Source organism: Saimiri boliviensis, chromosome 1 (assembly GCF_048565385.1).
Source record: "Saimiri boliviensis isolate mSaiBol1 chromosome 1, mSaiBol1.pri, whole genome shotgun sequence".
Lineage (NCBI taxonomy): Eukaryota > Metazoa > Chordata > Mammalia > Primates > Cebidae > Saimiri > Saimiri boliviensis.
Window position 1 is genome coordinate 230,720,142 of NC_133449.1, and position 17,827 is coordinate 230,737,968.

The window sequence follows — 17,827 nt, forward strand, 5'->3', positions numbered from 1 at the left end:
TCTTAGTGGATTCACGTTCCAACATGTAAACAAGTGACTGAAAATAGTTCTAATAATGTAATTTTTCTTGATCAGGTCAGATTAGTTGCATGAAACAATCCTAACACTTTTCTATGGCACAACAGATGCCCTTGCCCAAAGCAAATCAAGTAACAGTTACACAGATCTGTACAGCTGTAGCACCGCTGGGGTTTTCTAATCTGTTTTCTCTTTTGTTCTGCAGGTCTATTCCTTATCCTCGGTTTGATACTCTACCCTGCTGGCTGGGGTTGCCAGAAGGCCATAGACTACTGTGGGCATTATGCATCTGCCTACAAACCTGGAGACTGCTCCTTGGGCTGGGCCTTTTATACCGCCATTGGGGGCACAGTCCTCACTTTCATCTGTGCTGTCTTCTCGGCACAAGCAGAAATTGCAACCTCCAGTGACAAAGTACAGGAAGAAATTGAAGAGGGGAAAAACCTGATCTGCCTCCTTTAGTTTGGAAAAGACAATAATGCCATTTTCTTCTTTGAGTAATCTTGTGAAACAGTCCATCTCTGGTTTCAACATTTGAGTCAAGTGGAGAACTAACCTTTACCTACCGAAGCCACGTTCCACAGCCCCAGGCTTAACCAGGACCAGTGAGAGGCCACATCCAGCTACACAAAGTTACTGGACTTGAGGGCTACAGTGCACATTATAAGGAATGGAACATGAAAACAGTATCTAATCCCTGACCTGGAGTTGCCAAGTTCTGTCAGACTCCATCTCCCCCAGGTTCAATGAAGGATAATAATCTACATCATGAGGGCAGCAGAAGAGACCATTCACCAGATTTGCAGGCTGTTTCTGCTCCAACGCTGCTTCCTTGTGAGCATCTCTCCGTCAGAATGAGGTTTTGGGTTGGAGTTTTTGTTTGTTTTCCTCTTAGTTCTTTCAAGGTGTCTCAGTTGGAGATGAACAGAAAACTATAAACTTACTGGGGACAGGATGTGTGCTAAAGGGCACAGCAAGATACTGTCTTTTGCTTAGCTTACCAAAGGCGTCGGCAGGGGTGGTGTGGAGTCCTGCTGTGGAACTTACTGTAGGCTGAATCCCAGGGTAAGGTGGATCAACTGAACTGTCACTCTAAGATTTTAGAAATTTGAGTATAGACACAATAAGGACCTATACAATCGTATGAGAACAAAAATAAGAAATCTTGCTAGTGAAGACATATTTTTCCTCTTCCCAGGAGCCAGGCTAGCACCAATTCTGGCCCAGTCTCTGGTTCTCCTGGAGATCACATGTTTTTCTCCCAAGGTTAGGATTGTGCTTTGACTGCCAAAGGAAACCTCACTCTGTTTCCTCATTCCAGGGACTGAGGTCTCCAAGCCAGCTGTGGCTCATTCAGATGTTCACTGGGAGGACTTGCCAGAATCTCGGCACTTGGGGGAGACCTTTCCCCCCCGTTTGGTAACTATGCTGTAGTCAGCTGTATTTCCAATCCCAACAGTAGCAGAATGGCATTCTAGAACAAAAAGAAGCTAGTTATGGGAGTTAAGTTTTTGTGGTTACTGGTGTTGATCCTGAAAGCAGACTGAAATAACATTAAATTGCTGCAACTGAAGAACTGCAGCAAAGACTTTAATTCCAGTAAAGCATAGAGGACAAAGTTAATTCAGAAAGAGGAGCTAGACCAAGGTCACAGCACTGCCTACACCTGTTTACAAAAAGAATCCAATACCACTATGAATAAGGATCCAGGGGCTTTTAATCTACCAGCGTCACTGTTCAGGAACACAGTATCTCAGAATGACTATAGCAGCCCAGAAACAAGCTACTCTGGCATTATGGGAGCTTTAAAATTGCATGATGATACAGAAACACTCCTTAGCACTTTAAGAAAGTGAGATGGAACTGCCAGATTTCTGGAAGGAGAAAAAGTGTAGGTCTTTGGGTTCATTAATCTGTTCACTTGAGGGCTTTGTTTAGAACATTTCGATCATGATTACTAAGTACCTTCTGTGGACAAGGTATTGTGTGTTAAGTGCTACCAAGTCTACAACCCTGATTCAGATTTTACAACCTTGCCCTGAGTCAATCATGTTAAAGCTGTGTGAGTCTAAAACACCATGTCTTGGTGCAGAACAAGTAATTATATAGAGATGGAATGGGACAACTAAAGTTTTACTGCATTCTGGTGTTTGGCCTATGTGAGAAACCATCTCATCTCACAGATGAAGAGCTAAGGGCAAAAGGGGTGGGAGGTGTGGAACTTGGCTTTAGTGAGTTTCCCATTCTGGAACCAAAATTTAAAGTGAGCAAGATGTAAATCCTGTGATTTTGAAGAAAAAAACGGGTATCTTCAAAGCAGCCTAGGAAACATTAACCGTATCTCTAACACCACACAGAAAAAGGCTGGAGGAGCCACTGGACAAAGCTCCTGTCTCTGTACATTTGTAATGTTCTAACCAAGTCTCTATGCCACCATAGTAACTACTTTTCAAACCTTGGCAATAATCTTCATTAAAAGCAATCCCTTTATCAGACAAATCTCGATTAAAAACAAAATTTTTCCCTGAACTTATCATCGGAAGACTCACTTTTTTTTTTTTTTCCTGACAGTAGGTTTACAATCTCAGTTTCCTTACAAGTTAAGTCCTAAGCTCAGAGGTTCCTCCAAGCATGTCCATCATCTGCTCTTTGGCTAAGACGGTAGTGTACCTCTAGATCAACCTGTTAACAGTCACAAGGGAGTGTGACTTCTTGGCCATAATGAAATCACTTGACAGTGTTTAATATATTTGAATACAACAGATGACAAAAGCACCGGCATGCACACACACAAAACCCCAAACCACTAAAAACTACCTAAACTGACTTAGTAAAAAGGTAATGTTAAGCCTTTAAACCTTGAAGCCATTAGCCAGGCTTTGGGATGAAAGGACCATCTAAAATGGTAGACTAGAACATACTCTTCCACACAGCTGTTTAAAAACCACTGGGTATGAGGGATATGCTAAAAAGAAGTGTTAAAAATAGATTGTTGACCCACACTTATTTTTCTAACCAATAGGGCCATTATTACTACCACGATAGTCTTATTTATTTTGCCTGAATTTGTGCTTAAAGAAAGTTTCATGATGGGACGGGCTGGGCTTCTCAATGAGCTCTGAGGCAGAAATATTTGCCTTGGATTCTGCGGATTCTTTAAACCTGTGTGCTAATAATTCAAACAATGTTGCATTAATTGTGTAAGGGTTTTTTAATGGTTTTCAAACATCTGTGGTGTAATGATCCTTGTTAAACATGTATTCTGTAAAGTGCCATAGTCTTTATGTGTAGCGTATTTAAAAATATATATGTATATTATACATACACAAGTTTTGTGTGAACGATGTGCAATAACAAAGGTGTATGTATGCTTTGTTGTTTTGGAAACTGGACAGGAGTCAAAACAGGGACATTTCTGTTTTGGCAAAGGAGAGTTCCACATTTTTGCCTTCATGGCTTATTCAGTAACCCATAATTTTAATGCTACACAAATCTTATGTGAAGAAAAGACTGGTATGAAATCATTTTCTCCTGGGTCTATAATCACTAGAGTTATATGTCAAAGTTAAGCCAACAAGCCAGGCCCAGTTAATGCTAGTCTTTCATGTGAAATGTGAAGCTGCCCTGTTGCCTTTTCTCCTAGTAAGATAATTAGTAGCTGGTACATAATCACTGAGGAGCTATTTCTTAACATGCTTTTATAGACCATGCTGATGCTAGACCACTGTTTAAGGGCTAATCTCACACCTCCATAGCTGTAAGAGTCTGAATTAGAACAGACCTCTCTGTGCAATAACTTGTGGCCACTGAAATCCCTGGCCGGCGTTTGTATTTGGGTTGCAATGATTCCCAAGGGCCAAAAGAGTTAAAGGCATGACTGGGATTTCTTCTGAGACTGTGGTGAAACTCATTCCAAGGCTGGGGGGTCATTAGGTGCTTTGGAGGAACTCAGCACCACTTGATATTCAACAGCCACTTGAGCCAAATATAAAATTGTATTTACAGCTGATGGACTCAATTTGAGCCTTCAAACTTGTAATTATCCTATTATATTGTAAACGAATACATTGTTTGTCTAGCATTGATTTGGTTTCTATGCATATGTATTTTCACAATGTGCTCCCCTCCCCAGATCTTAATTAAACCAGATTTTGCAAATTCATTCTTATTCTTTCAAGTCTGAGTATACTGGCTTCAATATGAGGTGTATAATCTATCAAGAAAACACCTATCAGTCAACATTTATTTTAAACACTAACTTACATGTAATATTGATAAATGGAAAAAAGATATTCTGTATAAGAAAACCATTCAGGGCCTATTAAAAAAGATATTCACGTATTTTAAACTACTGAATTCATTAGTAACATATATGTCCCTACCCTGGGTTATTTTTAACATCAAGTATGTATTTCTTCCTTGAAGAATCACCAACACAATTTTAAGTAGGAAAAAACCTCTCAAGTATTATAAACACATCTTAATTTTAAAGTAAACCTACAAAATATGAAAATGCTCCAAAGTATTAAAAAGGGCTTTTCAAACATAAATATGTAACAATGACAAAGTTAACTGAATGGTACATCCTCCTCCTCTTCCAACAAAAACCCTAAAAATGAAAGCCAATGATATTGTGCCATTCCACATCCGTATTTCCTGAAGGTAATCCTGGCCATAAAAAGCCTCATCCAGAAGAGGTGGAATTCTAATTTATAAACTCAAAAATGACAATAAATACCCTTCTCAACTTTTTCATCTCTCTGTATCCCATGAAGCATTTGTAATTTCATACAACAAACAAAAATGGCAGTTTCTTCACCTGATCTAGGGCCTATGATAGTTGAAATTACATTCATATATTGGTTTCTAATAAAAATAAAAACTGACAAAGTTACCCATATCAGTTTAAAAAAACCACACAGAGTTTTCCAAATAATCATCATTTGAATAACCCAAGAAAAATTAGAAAATTTCCATTGCCTTTTCAGCTGTTACTACATTTCCCAAAAGTTAATCCACAGAGAATGGACCCTGGCTCAAATTTCAGCGGAGGCTAGAGAATCCTCCCACGTGCTTCCCATCCTTAGTTGTTACCTATCAATTCTGCTACTGGGTCCACTTTCCACACTGATCTTTCTGGAACATGCTGCATTCACATTACACCTACACCCCCTTCAAGTCTTTGCTTAACCAAACAACCACATAGAACAGTCTTTACTAATGGGGACATTTTATGTGGCTATTTCAGTAGTTTCAAATAATCTTTTTCAACCCTCAAACAATGAAAGGTAGGGCATCAAAGTAAACTTTACCCTTCAAAGCAGTAAGAACCAATAACTTTATATCAGAGGCCCTCACAAGCAGCTGAGTCACTTGGCAGAGCCAACCCACTGCTGTTCCTACTACTATCTTCCTCAAAACGTCCTCTCCTTACCCTCAACAGTTGTGCAAGATAAGTCTTGGAGACATGAACTGCTAATTTTACCAAGGTACACAGGATACAGATAAAAGCACACAAAAAGAGGAAGCAATGAAACCAAAACCACATGGGAAAGAAACATCAATCAAATAGCACAACTATTAGCAGCTTTTTAGCTTTTTATAGCCCAACATCCTGAAAAATTGAACACCTACATGCAGTCCAGAAAATGCCTATATTTAGGGGAAACGACTATGATTTTATTCACAAGAGACAAAAGCCTGAATTAAGGCAGTGATGGTAAAAGACAGTCAATGGGATGAATTCTATGTTAGCGAAAAAGAATGGGCAGGTGACTGATCAGAAATGGAGGGGAAAGAAAGGAAAGAGTCTAGGATGACAGCCAGGTATTTAGACACTTGGTGGACAGTGATGTGATCACCAAGATGAAGACTCCAGAAGGTGGGGAGGTTCAGCTTAGGCTGCCAGTGTAGGAGTCCTGTGTGCAGCTGGGACTATACTAGGGAGAGAAGACTGGGTGAGAGAGATTTGGGAGTCATCAATACACCTGAGAGACGGTACGTATCCTTAGTTATTGTACAATTTCTATGGGCAGATACTATGCTAAGCACTTCGTAAAATTCACTTATTCATCAAAGCCCTATGAGATAGAAACTATTACTATAATCATTTTGTAGATAACTGTCAAATAACTTGAGGTTAAATAATGTGTTCCAGGTTAGAATGCTAATAAGCAGCAAAGCCAAAGCTCATATGCATTTGACACCAAAGGCAACCCCCTCAAACTGCTACGTTGTTTCCTTCTACCGGGAATGCACAAAGTAGGAAGGCGGCCAATGCAAACTCCTGGGCAGCACCAATACCTCTGTATAAACACTTGGAATAATTTCCAAATATAACTCCAAAAGGCCTCACCATCACAACTAATGAAAACACTGATTCTTCCTCCCTTTCAGAGAAAACACCTAGTGATTTTTCATAATTTTGAAGATGACACCATATGTCTCAATTTATGAATCATGATTTAGCTCAATCCTGAAAACAGACACAAGAAATTTATTAAGTATATGACAGTGGGGAAATAAATGATAGGCTATGACACTTTTTATTGTTTTCTTAATATAAATATTCTCTCATCCAGGGTAGGCAACTATTATAATCACACAAGAAGCATATTTAACCTAGTAATAAGGATTTGTCCTCAACTAAAGTTTCTCCAAACACACAAACGCCAAAGACCCTTTAGTAAATTTACACTGCTGAAGAACAGGCAGCAGGTACTCACCTTTAGATGGCAGAGTTAGCATTTGGTCTGGAGACTTCGAAAAATACATATAAAAATTTGTTTTGCTCATTTTTTTTCTAGTAGCCATTGTTCGTAAAAGATGGACATGAATTACTGGGAATGTGGAAGGATGAAAGGGAACACGACTGGAATGAGATGGCATGGTGGGGCAGAGGCAGCCCCACACTTGGCAGGAGTCAGGAGACCTGACTGTTCTCATCATCCCTCTCCAGCCCTTCACCACCACCACTCAGTGAGTGACCTTGGGATAATTTCCTAGAACTCTACAAAAACAGAGCCAACAACAGAAATTGTATCACAAACATGGTATGAAGATTAAGTGATGTATATAAAGCATTTAGTACAGAACACTGGTCTATATATAGTTAAGCCCACAATAAATTACTATTTTAAAAAAACTAACAATACTGTCCACCCAGACTAATATTTTTAAAGTACATTCTATGAAAGGTAACATAACATGTCAAAACCAATGTAATTTTACCTGGAGAGACTCAGTGGATCGGCTACCTGAGGTCACCATCCCTTTTTCCATCCTGTTGTAACAGAGCATTCAGCTAATTATCTTTACCTTAGAGCTTTCAGGGAGCAGAAGATTTCTCAGTGGACGCAGGGTATTCAGTTACTCCTATTTAGCAAAAACAAAAGGAAACAAACAAACCCCATAGCATTGGGAAAGTCCATAAGCCACGTGAAACTGGAATGCCCAGAAAAGAAACTTCCTGATTTGTTAAAACATACTGGGATAAAATACTTTTTAGGAAAGGAACATCCAATGCTGGCCGAAGGTGTGAAGAAAGAGGCCCTTCTGAACATTACTGATGGAGTTACATATGGGTAAAATTTTTCTGGAGAGTAATTTGGCAAAGTACATGAAAGGTGCTTTAAAAAGTATGCATAACCTTTAACTCAGGAAGCTGTTCTAAAGAAAAAAACAAAGGCCCGAGTTCCCAAATTTAGCAATATATTCCTTGATAATTTGTAATTTTAAAACCCTGAAAATCAGAACCCAAAAGAATAACAAGACTTTGTGATACATACATATGATGGTAGCTAGATAGCTATACTAAATGTTAAAGAAATATATTCAGAGATTGTCAAATCTTCAATACATATTTTATCGTAACTGAAAAAAGATTAACCATTGTGTTAGTTAAGACCCTCCAGTTAAAAGTAACAAGAAACCAATTCAAGATAGCTGAGGGAGAAAAGGCAGTAGGTAAGATTATGAAGATAATGGGATAAGGGTGAGCAGTAGGGCCCCTTAAAGGAAAAGGAAAGACACTAAGATCTTTACTGTGTCATTCATTTTATATCTCCTGCTATGTCTGTTTCATTCTTCATTTTCATTGCAGACCAGCTTTCCTGGTGATTCCTTCCTCATGGCAGAATATGGCTACCTCTTATGTTCCAATTCTGGAACAGTCGAGTTCTAGACATATGTACATTCAGAATAAAAAAACTGATTGGCCAGGAATGAGTCCACTATGGCCAGATGACATCCAGTACCAATGTGGACTTTAAGGATCCAAAGAAATGGGGCTTTTGAGTATTAGGTAAACATCCCTAAAGGATGTACAAGGATGTACAGAGTCATCTCATTTTTTATTAAGAAGTTGTTTTCCTAGAAAAATTAATAGAAAGATGTAAACCAGATTTTAATAGCAGTTATTCATGGGTGTAAAATGAGAATTTTCATTTCTTTTGCTTATAAATATTTTCAATAATTTATGCTGAAATGTATATTAATTTTATAAATTAAAAAAGTTAATTTTAAAAACTAAACTATCATACCATTATGACATAAAGCTAAGTGACAGGAAAATAAGGTTTTTAAAAATCCACATTGCTTATATCTCTTAACTCTACAAAATATATATGCATAGAAAAAGAATGGAAGACAATAAAATATTAGCAGAGGTACCCCAAGATGACACAATGAAGGATTTATTTTTATTTTCTCATTTATCACTTTCTGAATTTTTAATTGCTCTACGACACGTATGTATTGCTTTTATACTAGAAAAGGAAAGTGTGACGGATGCATATGCCCAGTGGGTTCAGTTTGTGTGTAGGAGACTGGAATACTGTAGATACCACTGTGATCACCAGATAAAAAGACACTGATTTTTGGTGTTTTCCCCATCCTCAAAATATCTGAATACTACTGCAAATTGCCAACAGTAACAACTACTACGACCATGATTTATCTTGGGAATCACTGGCACAGAAAATATTAAAAGTTGTGGAGGAATTCTGAATTACATTTAAGTACGCACTGAAAATAACTAGAGTTTAAAAATAAAACTTGCATGGTACGATTCTACAAACTAGAACTGTTTTAACATATGGAAGATAATATTTAGAGTAATCTTACATTACGAGGTGGGTGATTAACTACTTTCTGCTCCTAGTAGAGAAAAGATTAAAATGACTTTTAGTGTTAGGAGGGTTTCAGCTATACCATCAGCCATGTCAAGCCCAGAAAGATATGAACCAAAAAATAAATTCATGGCCGGGAGCGGTGGCTCAAGCCTGTAATCCCAGCACTTTGGGAGGCTGAGGCAGGTGGATCACGAGGTCAAGAGATCGAGACCATCCTGGTCAACATGATGAAACCCCGTCTCTACTAAAAATACAAAAAATTAGCTGGGCATGGTGGCACGTGCCTGTAATCCCAGCTACTCGGAAGGCTGAGGCAGGAGAACTGCCTGAATCCAGGAGGCAGAGGTTGCGGTGAGCTGAGATCGTGCCATTGCACTCCAGCCTGGGTAACAAGAGCAAAAACTCCGTCTCAAAAAAAAAATAAAATAAAATAAAAAAATAAATTCGTATTTGGACAAACACAAAGTTTAACACTCACTGCATTGCCACATGATGGTTCCCATGTTCCTTTGCCATTTGAAACCTGGCCAACATTAATGAAAATTCTATACATTAAATGCTTGACCCAAGCTCCAAAATTAAATCGTAAATATAAAACCCACAGGAGGGGTGAGAAAACTGGAGAAGAGATTTTCCTACATTCTTCAAATAAGAGATATCTGCTAATGTAAGATAGATTAGTGACAATATCTGGCTTAGAAAGTTTCTAGAGATTTATTTCTAGCTCTCTACATACTGTAATAAAGCCCTAAAAATTTAAAAATACCCACCAATATTACAGGCATGCTGCTTTATAAAATGTGCACTAAAAGTCTAGCCAAAATACTTCACTTTCTCTAATACTTAATAAGTGAGCTAAAACTTTTTAGATTAATAAAAAAGTATTTAAAACTCATATTTTAAACATATTATTCTACTCTAAATAAATGTATACTATTGTACTTTAAAATGTATCAGAGTAAGGTGTTTTCTATTTCTAACCATCCTCAATTATTTTTAAATTAACCACTCTAATTTCACCTCTAAAGGGCTTAATTACATGAAATGAACAAACTCCTCTAAAAATTTTCCTTAAGGAAAAAAATGAAAGGAGATATAGTAAAATGGTGTATGTCAGCCATGATAATTCTAAGGTATACATAAGCAGGGAAAAATGCTCACAATGTAACAAATTCTGTATATAAACAGTCATGCTAAACACAGATTTGTACCAATAAGGATACGGAATTAGATATTAACAACAGTGTTTTCAGAAAAAGATACAGTAATGAGTAAAAAGCATTATGCTATTACAAATGATTTACAGAAACAACTAATTAACCTAACATAAATCCCCTTAAATGCAAACAATACATTATCTTAAGAACTATAGAATATTTTTCTAGTAAATTAGGTATAAAAATTCAAACTCACTTTAAAATATAACACCCAGAAAATAAAGAATACTGTTCCTTTTTTAACATGTATTTCTCAAAATAAGATTCACCATGAACATTATTTTAGATTGTATTTTTACATATTATTTAGCTAACCAAGTGAAAATCCAATAAAACACAAATACGTACTTTCATCAGTGCATAGAACAGCAGTAGGTAGCAAGATTAGAAATCAGAATACAAGTTCAATTGAATAAATACAATACTAGTACAGAGACACTCATTTTTAATCCACAATGAAAAATCTGAGCCATGAATAGGTTTTTCATTTTTAATCTAACTTCTAGATTATCTGTAATTTGACCTTAAAGGGGTCAAAATATTTAATACGAATGAAGCTCATGTTCTAATACCTGTAAAGGTCTAATGCAACAGAAAAACTGTCATTTTATGTTGCTTAGAGTTTTTAACTAAGTCTTTGATATTATTTTGTTTAGCACATGACAGACTTATACACAGATTTTTAAAAATCAAACATGGAATTTCTATATACATCAAACCTTTAACAATGTCTGTCTTTCAATTGCTATTATAGTGTTCAAAATTATACAAACAAACATCCAGTAAACAGCATTTTATTTTATGACACTCTGTGTTAATACAATAAATATACAAAACTTCCAACCCACTGAAACATGCAACATTAGAGGGACACACGGAGGGCGTTTCTGTAGAACCATGACAGTCGCCATGATGGCAGCGAGATATTAGTTACTGACAAAATATACAAACATCTCAAGATAAATAATCCAAGTCCCAAATTACAGATCACTGAGCAATGATTTCCCAGTGTTCAAGCTTTAGTTTAAAATAAAACAGCCAGAATATTATAAACTGAAAAATGACACAGATGACTACTATGTGAAGACCATTTTATGACTATGATTTCATGACTGTGATTTTAGTATTAAATATGAAACATTAACAAACGCCAATCCTTTGCCGAATGAAAATTTAACAATTTACTGAGAGAGAAAAGTAAATGGAAGAATTTAAAGCTCCGTTCATACTTGATCAGACTATAAGCATTGCCATCATTTCAATGCACATGTATTTTTAAAAAAACAATTTTCTCTCTCAAACTTGTATTAAATAACTGAATTTTAAAACATTTTTCCCATTCACACCAAAAAAGACACCGTGGGTTCTAATTATTCTTTGCTATTTAATAATGCTACCTTTGGAGATTTCTACATAATAGAAACATTCCAATTCTGAAGGAAAGTATTTCAGCATTTTTCAAAAGTCTCTAATTGACCTTTTGTTTGTAGTGTATAGAAAAAAATGGACTTGGGATATAAGTTAATGGTGAATATAAGTGCTCTTGCTGTATTTTATGGTTAACGTTTTGAATGTATGCAAAATCTACACTCTATAAAGCACACTGATAAAACAGAATTCCAGTTAAGACTACAGGTTCTGAAAAACAAACTGGCTAAGTTGATTGAGAATGCAGGTAGAAATCATCTCTGATTAGAAATATTTACAAAAACAGCTTTAAATTCATACCCTGAAGAATAAAAGAAATGTCTTCCAAGTACACCTAATGTCAATAGGGTCCCAAATAAATCAAATGTAAACACCATCTGGATGGATCTACGTTACCTAGTAACACGCAACGCTGCTTCATGGATAGTGAGAACTAGGCATTCCACCTCTAGCATAAAACTTCTTCTGTAACTCCAGATTTGGGGAGAATGAAAGTGAGTTAACTATTTATGCCTATCTGATTTTTTTAAAAATATGAATTTCCAGCCTTCAACATCACAATCCTTACTTAAAATCTAATCGAATAATCACTACCTATCATTCTGCAATTAAATTAGCTAAAGGCTTTCAAAACACGGTAGCATGACTTACAAATGTCTTTGAGTCATTTAATCAGTATTAAAATTGATTCAAAGTTTAACCCAAGAATACTGTAAGAATGAAGTTCTGTGCTGCACAGTAACAATTTTAACATGATTATCATAATGCATTTAATTGTATTTATAATTTTCTTGCTTGGTGCAACTCAAATTTTTTTTTCTATTACTGGAAATTTTAGATGTATTCAGTCTGTCTCAAACAGGTGCATTTAGGGATTCAAGTATATAAAAAAAATGCCAGGGCCTTTTTGTTTTTAATGAGACTGGAGATGAAAAACTAAAAGAAAAATCCCTTAAATACTGTACATTATTTTTAGACAAGGGTTAGGCTAGCCTTTAATACCTCTGTTAAAAATCACACACACACATATCCCCAAATAAGAACTGCCAGACACAATCTTAGCTGTAAGCACAGAATATACCAAAGTTTTTCATATAGCAAAATGTTACTATATGAATACTGAATATTTAAAAAAAAATTATTACCGCTACATTCTATTGCATTAACTACCTTCTCTTTTGGATAATGCACTGCATATTATATTAAATTCTTATATTGCACCCCCAAACTTTTTATTTAAAAGAAACTCTTACAGAGAATCACATCTGTGATTCCATTAACCCCTGAATCCTACAACCATAGCAGTACAGAAGCCAAAATACTAATTCTTTTAATATCAGAAATGTGGCGCCCATGCAAATCAGAGATTGTTATCAAAATATCAACTACTCCAAAAAAAAGAAAAGAAAAAGATGATAAATTTTACATTATCTACCACAAAATGCACATAGGCTCTTCACTGGTGACTGAAACAGCTAAAAAGCAAGCCAATTTAAAATCCCTAAGTCTCTGCTGGCCTATTTGTTTCAATATAAATAGGGAAAAGGAATAAAACATAGCTTTACTTTTCCAATGTGCAATCCTTATCTCTAAAGATTCTTGAAAGAACTACTGCAGTTAGTATTAAATGCATTTTAATCATAAGTACCATTATTAATTTCAGTAGGTCACCACTGAAATAATTCACTGAACATGTCATCCCCCAAAAAATATGGAGAATATTTAGCAAGTCATATATTTTTCTGCAAGGGGCACTGAAATATTAAGAAACTATTAGGTAAAGTAATAAGACAAGGAAGTTTTCCTGGTTTTAGCCCATGCACAAGTGAACAGGAAATATCCATGCTGTCTGTACTGTGTGTTTTGAACATAAAAATATTTGTAGAATACAGTAACTGGAGAAAAAAGTACAGTCAAAAGGTAACAGTGTATTGTTTGAAGATTCTTAAATTTGGTTACCCTTGAAAGCATTCTGAGCTGCACTAGTTGCTGCAGTTGAAGCTGCATTCGCAGCTGCAGTCTGGACAGTTTTGTTGGACATCACACCTGTTGCAAACTCTTGTTGGGCCTTCTCAAAGCTAGCACCTGTTGTGCGATATAGTCCATGTACCTACAGAGGCACAAAAAAGTGGAAGAAGGTAAGTAGCAACCTACACATTCATACCAAGCAGCTCCTAATCTCAACATTGATCAAACATAAAAGGACTAGATTGCAGTCATGATTCCTAAGATCAAGAACACTAGCTATTGCATTTAAACATTTTTTAATACAGGTTTTTCTTTTCTTCTCCAAGCAGAAGAGATAATTATGTAATTCAAACCAAAAATAAAGAACTTCTTAGCCAACTGCAACAGTTGTATTTTCTTCTACACCCAATTAGTCACGTGAAATTATTACAGCATTACAATGGAATGGTTTAAACATAATAACAAGAAACAATTTAATACATTAATTTATTATCCCAGACTATTCAGACAGAACAATACCTTATCTATTTCTATTTTAGCTACATATACACCACAGGCCCTGTTATAATCAAATAAGATCATTTTATCATTTAATCTACCAAGCACCACTTACGTCCTTCAACATACTGCAGCTATGCACATACAACTTAACTTTTTGTGTATGGTCGAGTCCTAAAGAATGCACAAAGAAACATTTCTGGGAATTGTTTTTCCATACTGATTCATTACTCAAGTATTGGGGTTTATTTTCAGGAATAGGGTTCAAAAATTTTCTATCAGTGTATGTCTTAATCTGCATAATCAAACTATGAGTCCATCAATACACAACATCAGCCACTTACTTTAACACAAATTTGAAGAAGGAAATAACAAGCATTTATTAATTATATGCCCACAAACTTTGCAGAGTGGAGAGAGAAAGATAAGTGAACTGGTAATTATACTGCACTGTGACTGGATCTAAATCAGAAGCTTGACTGAAATGCAATCAAAGCAGGCTTAGGGAAGGGGCCAAGGCAACCTAGTTAGTCCTTTTTTCCAAACCTGGATAGGAACTGGCAACGGTGGAGTGAGAAAAAGGAGAGTGAGTCAAAGACTCTCAAACTTGCATTTTGGGAGTAGTTTCAAGAAGACAGAGAAGAGAGGATAAGCTAGTTTGGGGAGAAGGGAGATGGTAAGTTCTAAAAATCTGTCCATTCATTCCAAGTCAACTGACAACCTACTGGAGGCCTGCCACAGCAGGCAGGTGAAGATTTGGTTTAAAGCTCAGGAGAGGAATGGGCTAAAGACCTGGACGTCAAAACCAATGACGTATGTTATGGACTGAATGTCTGTGTTCCCCCCAAAATTCTTACGTTAAAATCCCAACCACCAATACGATGGTATTAGCAGGAGGGCCTTTGCAGGGGTGATTTTGCCATCAAGGTGAAGCCTTCATTAACAGAATAAATGCCCTTATAAAAGAGACCCCAAGGCCCAGTGTGGTGGCATACACCTATAGTCCCAGTCACTTGAGGGCAGGAGTTGGAGGCTGCAGTAAACTGTGACTGCCCCTGCAAACAGCCTTGCACTCCAACCTGGGCAATATACCAGGACCTCATCTCTAAAAACGTTCACTTTTTTTTTTTTTTTTAATGAGAGAGAGACTCCAGAGAGCTCTCCGACAACCTTCCATCACATAAGGACACAGAAACTGTCTATGAACCAGGAAGTTGGCCCCCACCAGACACTGAATTTGTCAGTGCCTTGATCTTGGACCTCCCAGCCTCTAGAACTGTGAGAAATCATTTGTCACTTAAGCCACCCAATCTATGGTATTTTTGTTATAGCAGCCCAAAGGGACTAAAACAATATATAAATGGTAGCTGAAACTTGGCATTTATGAAATTGTCCATGGAGAACCCAGAGTAGAAAGAGAATAAAATCAAGTATATAACCTAATTAATGCAGAAACAGAAAACCAAGTATCATATGGTCTCACTTATAAGTGGGAGTTAAACACTGGGTACACATGGACATAAAGACTACAACAATGGGCATTGGGGACTTACAAGGTAGGGGATAGGAGGGGGAGAAGAACTGAAAAACTACCTATTGGATACTATGCTCACTACCTGGATGACAGGCTCAACTATACCCCAAACCTCAGCATCACATAATATACCCTTGTAACAAACCTGCACATGTATTCCCTGAATCTAAAATAAAAACTGAAATAAAAAGACACTATTTAAGAGGCATCCACAAGAAGGAGAAATGACTGGGAAAGAAAGAACCAGATACTTCTCACTGATGCCAAGAGAAGCATGTTAACACATGAAAAGCTATCAAGAAATCTTAACACATGAAAAACTATCAGGGTACAAGATAAAAATAACCCAGACAGCCCAAGTGCTTCTGATATAGTGGTAAAAGCAAACACCCTATTACTACAGATCAAAGTGTCAAATGGTTAGGAAGAGAAAGAGAGCACTGACAAGAACATACACTGGTAAACCCAAATATTCCTTTCCCCTAGTACCTTAGCATTATCGTAAGTATAAAAGTAATTATTTTTATTCCCTTTGAAAATCAAGTTTTCTATGGAAAATTAAAGATACAGATAAATTACTACTCCTGTGTTCTAGACACTTATCTCAGTGAATACAAATGATTGGATCCTAGAAAAATGAAATGTATTATAGAAATCTTATCAACCTTCTTTACTTACTAGACCCAATCAGAGCAATGCAATTAATTACAAAATCACTTATCTGTCTCTTCCCCTCGTCCCCCAAATTTGTAAGCATGTAATACATAAATGTGAATTCTTATTTGCTTTATTATTTCCTTTTTCAAACTTGTATTGAGTGGCTGATACTATGTGTTCATGGGCTTCACAGTGTACTAAAATGTAATTCACAGTCCCACAGAACATAGAAGCAAAATAAAGGTAGGAATAGCACACATTTCTCAAGAGTTTGTATCTATATAGACCCAGAGAGCCACCTAGAGGGAAAAGACCACATATAGATACAGTGCACAATGCTCAAATACTGTACTAAATCCATTATATTCATGTGAAAAGGCTGAAGTGCTGATTTCAGGGCCCCATAAAAGATGATAGGCTAATCATAAGGATCAATATATTTAAAAGCTTATTACTTCCCTCTAGGGTTTCAGATTGGTATCTATTGATAATTCACACTCCTGGTATCAGGAACAAGGTTTTGACACTAAGTACTAAAATTTTTTTAAAAAATTAAACAGGTCTGTTGGGGGGAAATAGGGGAGGGACAGCAGGGGGTGGGGAGTTGGGGAGAGATAGCATGGGGAGAAATGCCAAAATATAGGTGATGGGGATGAAGGCAGCGAATCACACTGCCACATGTGTACCTATGCAACAATCTTGCATGTTCTTCACATGTACCCCAAAATCTAAAATGCAATAAAATAAAAAAATAAATAAAAATTAAAATTAAAATTAAACAACTTGGGGATGGGGGACAAAGGCAGTGATAGCATTAGGAGAAATAACCTAATGTAGATGACGGGTTGATGGGTGCAGCAAACCAGCATGGTACATGGATATCCATGTATGTTATACTTCTTCTTTTACAGGGTTTATGTCCATGCTATATTATATCCCACATGCTTTTACTTGCCTAAGGGCAATCACTGTTATATCCCCTAAAAGACACAGCTTGGTAATCTGCAGTAGAAGCCACTGAATAATTATTTGTCTACCTGCTAGGGATTAAATGTTCCAAAATTGTCCTCATTAATAATTTTTTTAAGGTACTAAGTAAGTGCAGTATGGCTTAAGGAGACTATACTTGTGTTACAAAGTAAAATGCTTAGTTTGCAGTCACCTCAGAGGTTACATGTTTTAAAAGTAGACATACTACTTCACACCTGCTAGGATGGCTGGAATGAGAAAAATGGAAAACCACAAGTGCTAGCAAGAATGTAGAGAAAGTACTGGTGGGAATGTAAATTGATACAGTCCTTGCAAAAAAGAGTTTGGAGGCTCCTCAAAAAGCTAAACATAGAATTACATAAGACTACATAGCAATTCCACCCCTG

The 17,827-nt window shown here is 36.5% G+C and overlaps 2 protein-coding genes across 3 annotated transcripts in view; one reads left to right on the forward strand and one right to left on the reverse strand.

Annotated features, from left to right (window-relative positions):
- LHFPL2 (LHFPL tetraspan subfamily member 2) overlaps positions 1-4,180 on the forward strand; it is a 149,452-nt gene extending 145,272 nt beyond the window's left edge. For both annotated transcript variants that reach the window (XM_039460410.2, XM_074384426.1), the window contains exon 4: positions 224-4,180. In XM_039460410.2, the coding sequence (XP_039316344.1) occupies positions 224-480 (257 nt within the window). In that variant the 3' untranslated portion in view covers positions 481-4,180. The remainder of the gene's footprint in view (positions 1-223) is intronic.
- Positions 4,181-12,726: 8,546 nt separating this feature from the next.
- The window catches only part of SCAMP1 (secretory carrier membrane protein 1), a 118,070-nt gene continuing 112,969 nt past the window's right edge, over positions 12,727-17,827 (reverse strand). The window contains exon 9 of the mRNA XM_003920816.4: positions 12,727-13,904. Coding sequence (XP_003920865.1) covers positions 13,740-13,904 — 165 coding nt within the window. The 3' untranslated portion in view covers positions 12,727-13,739. The remainder of the gene's footprint in view (positions 13,905-17,827) is intronic.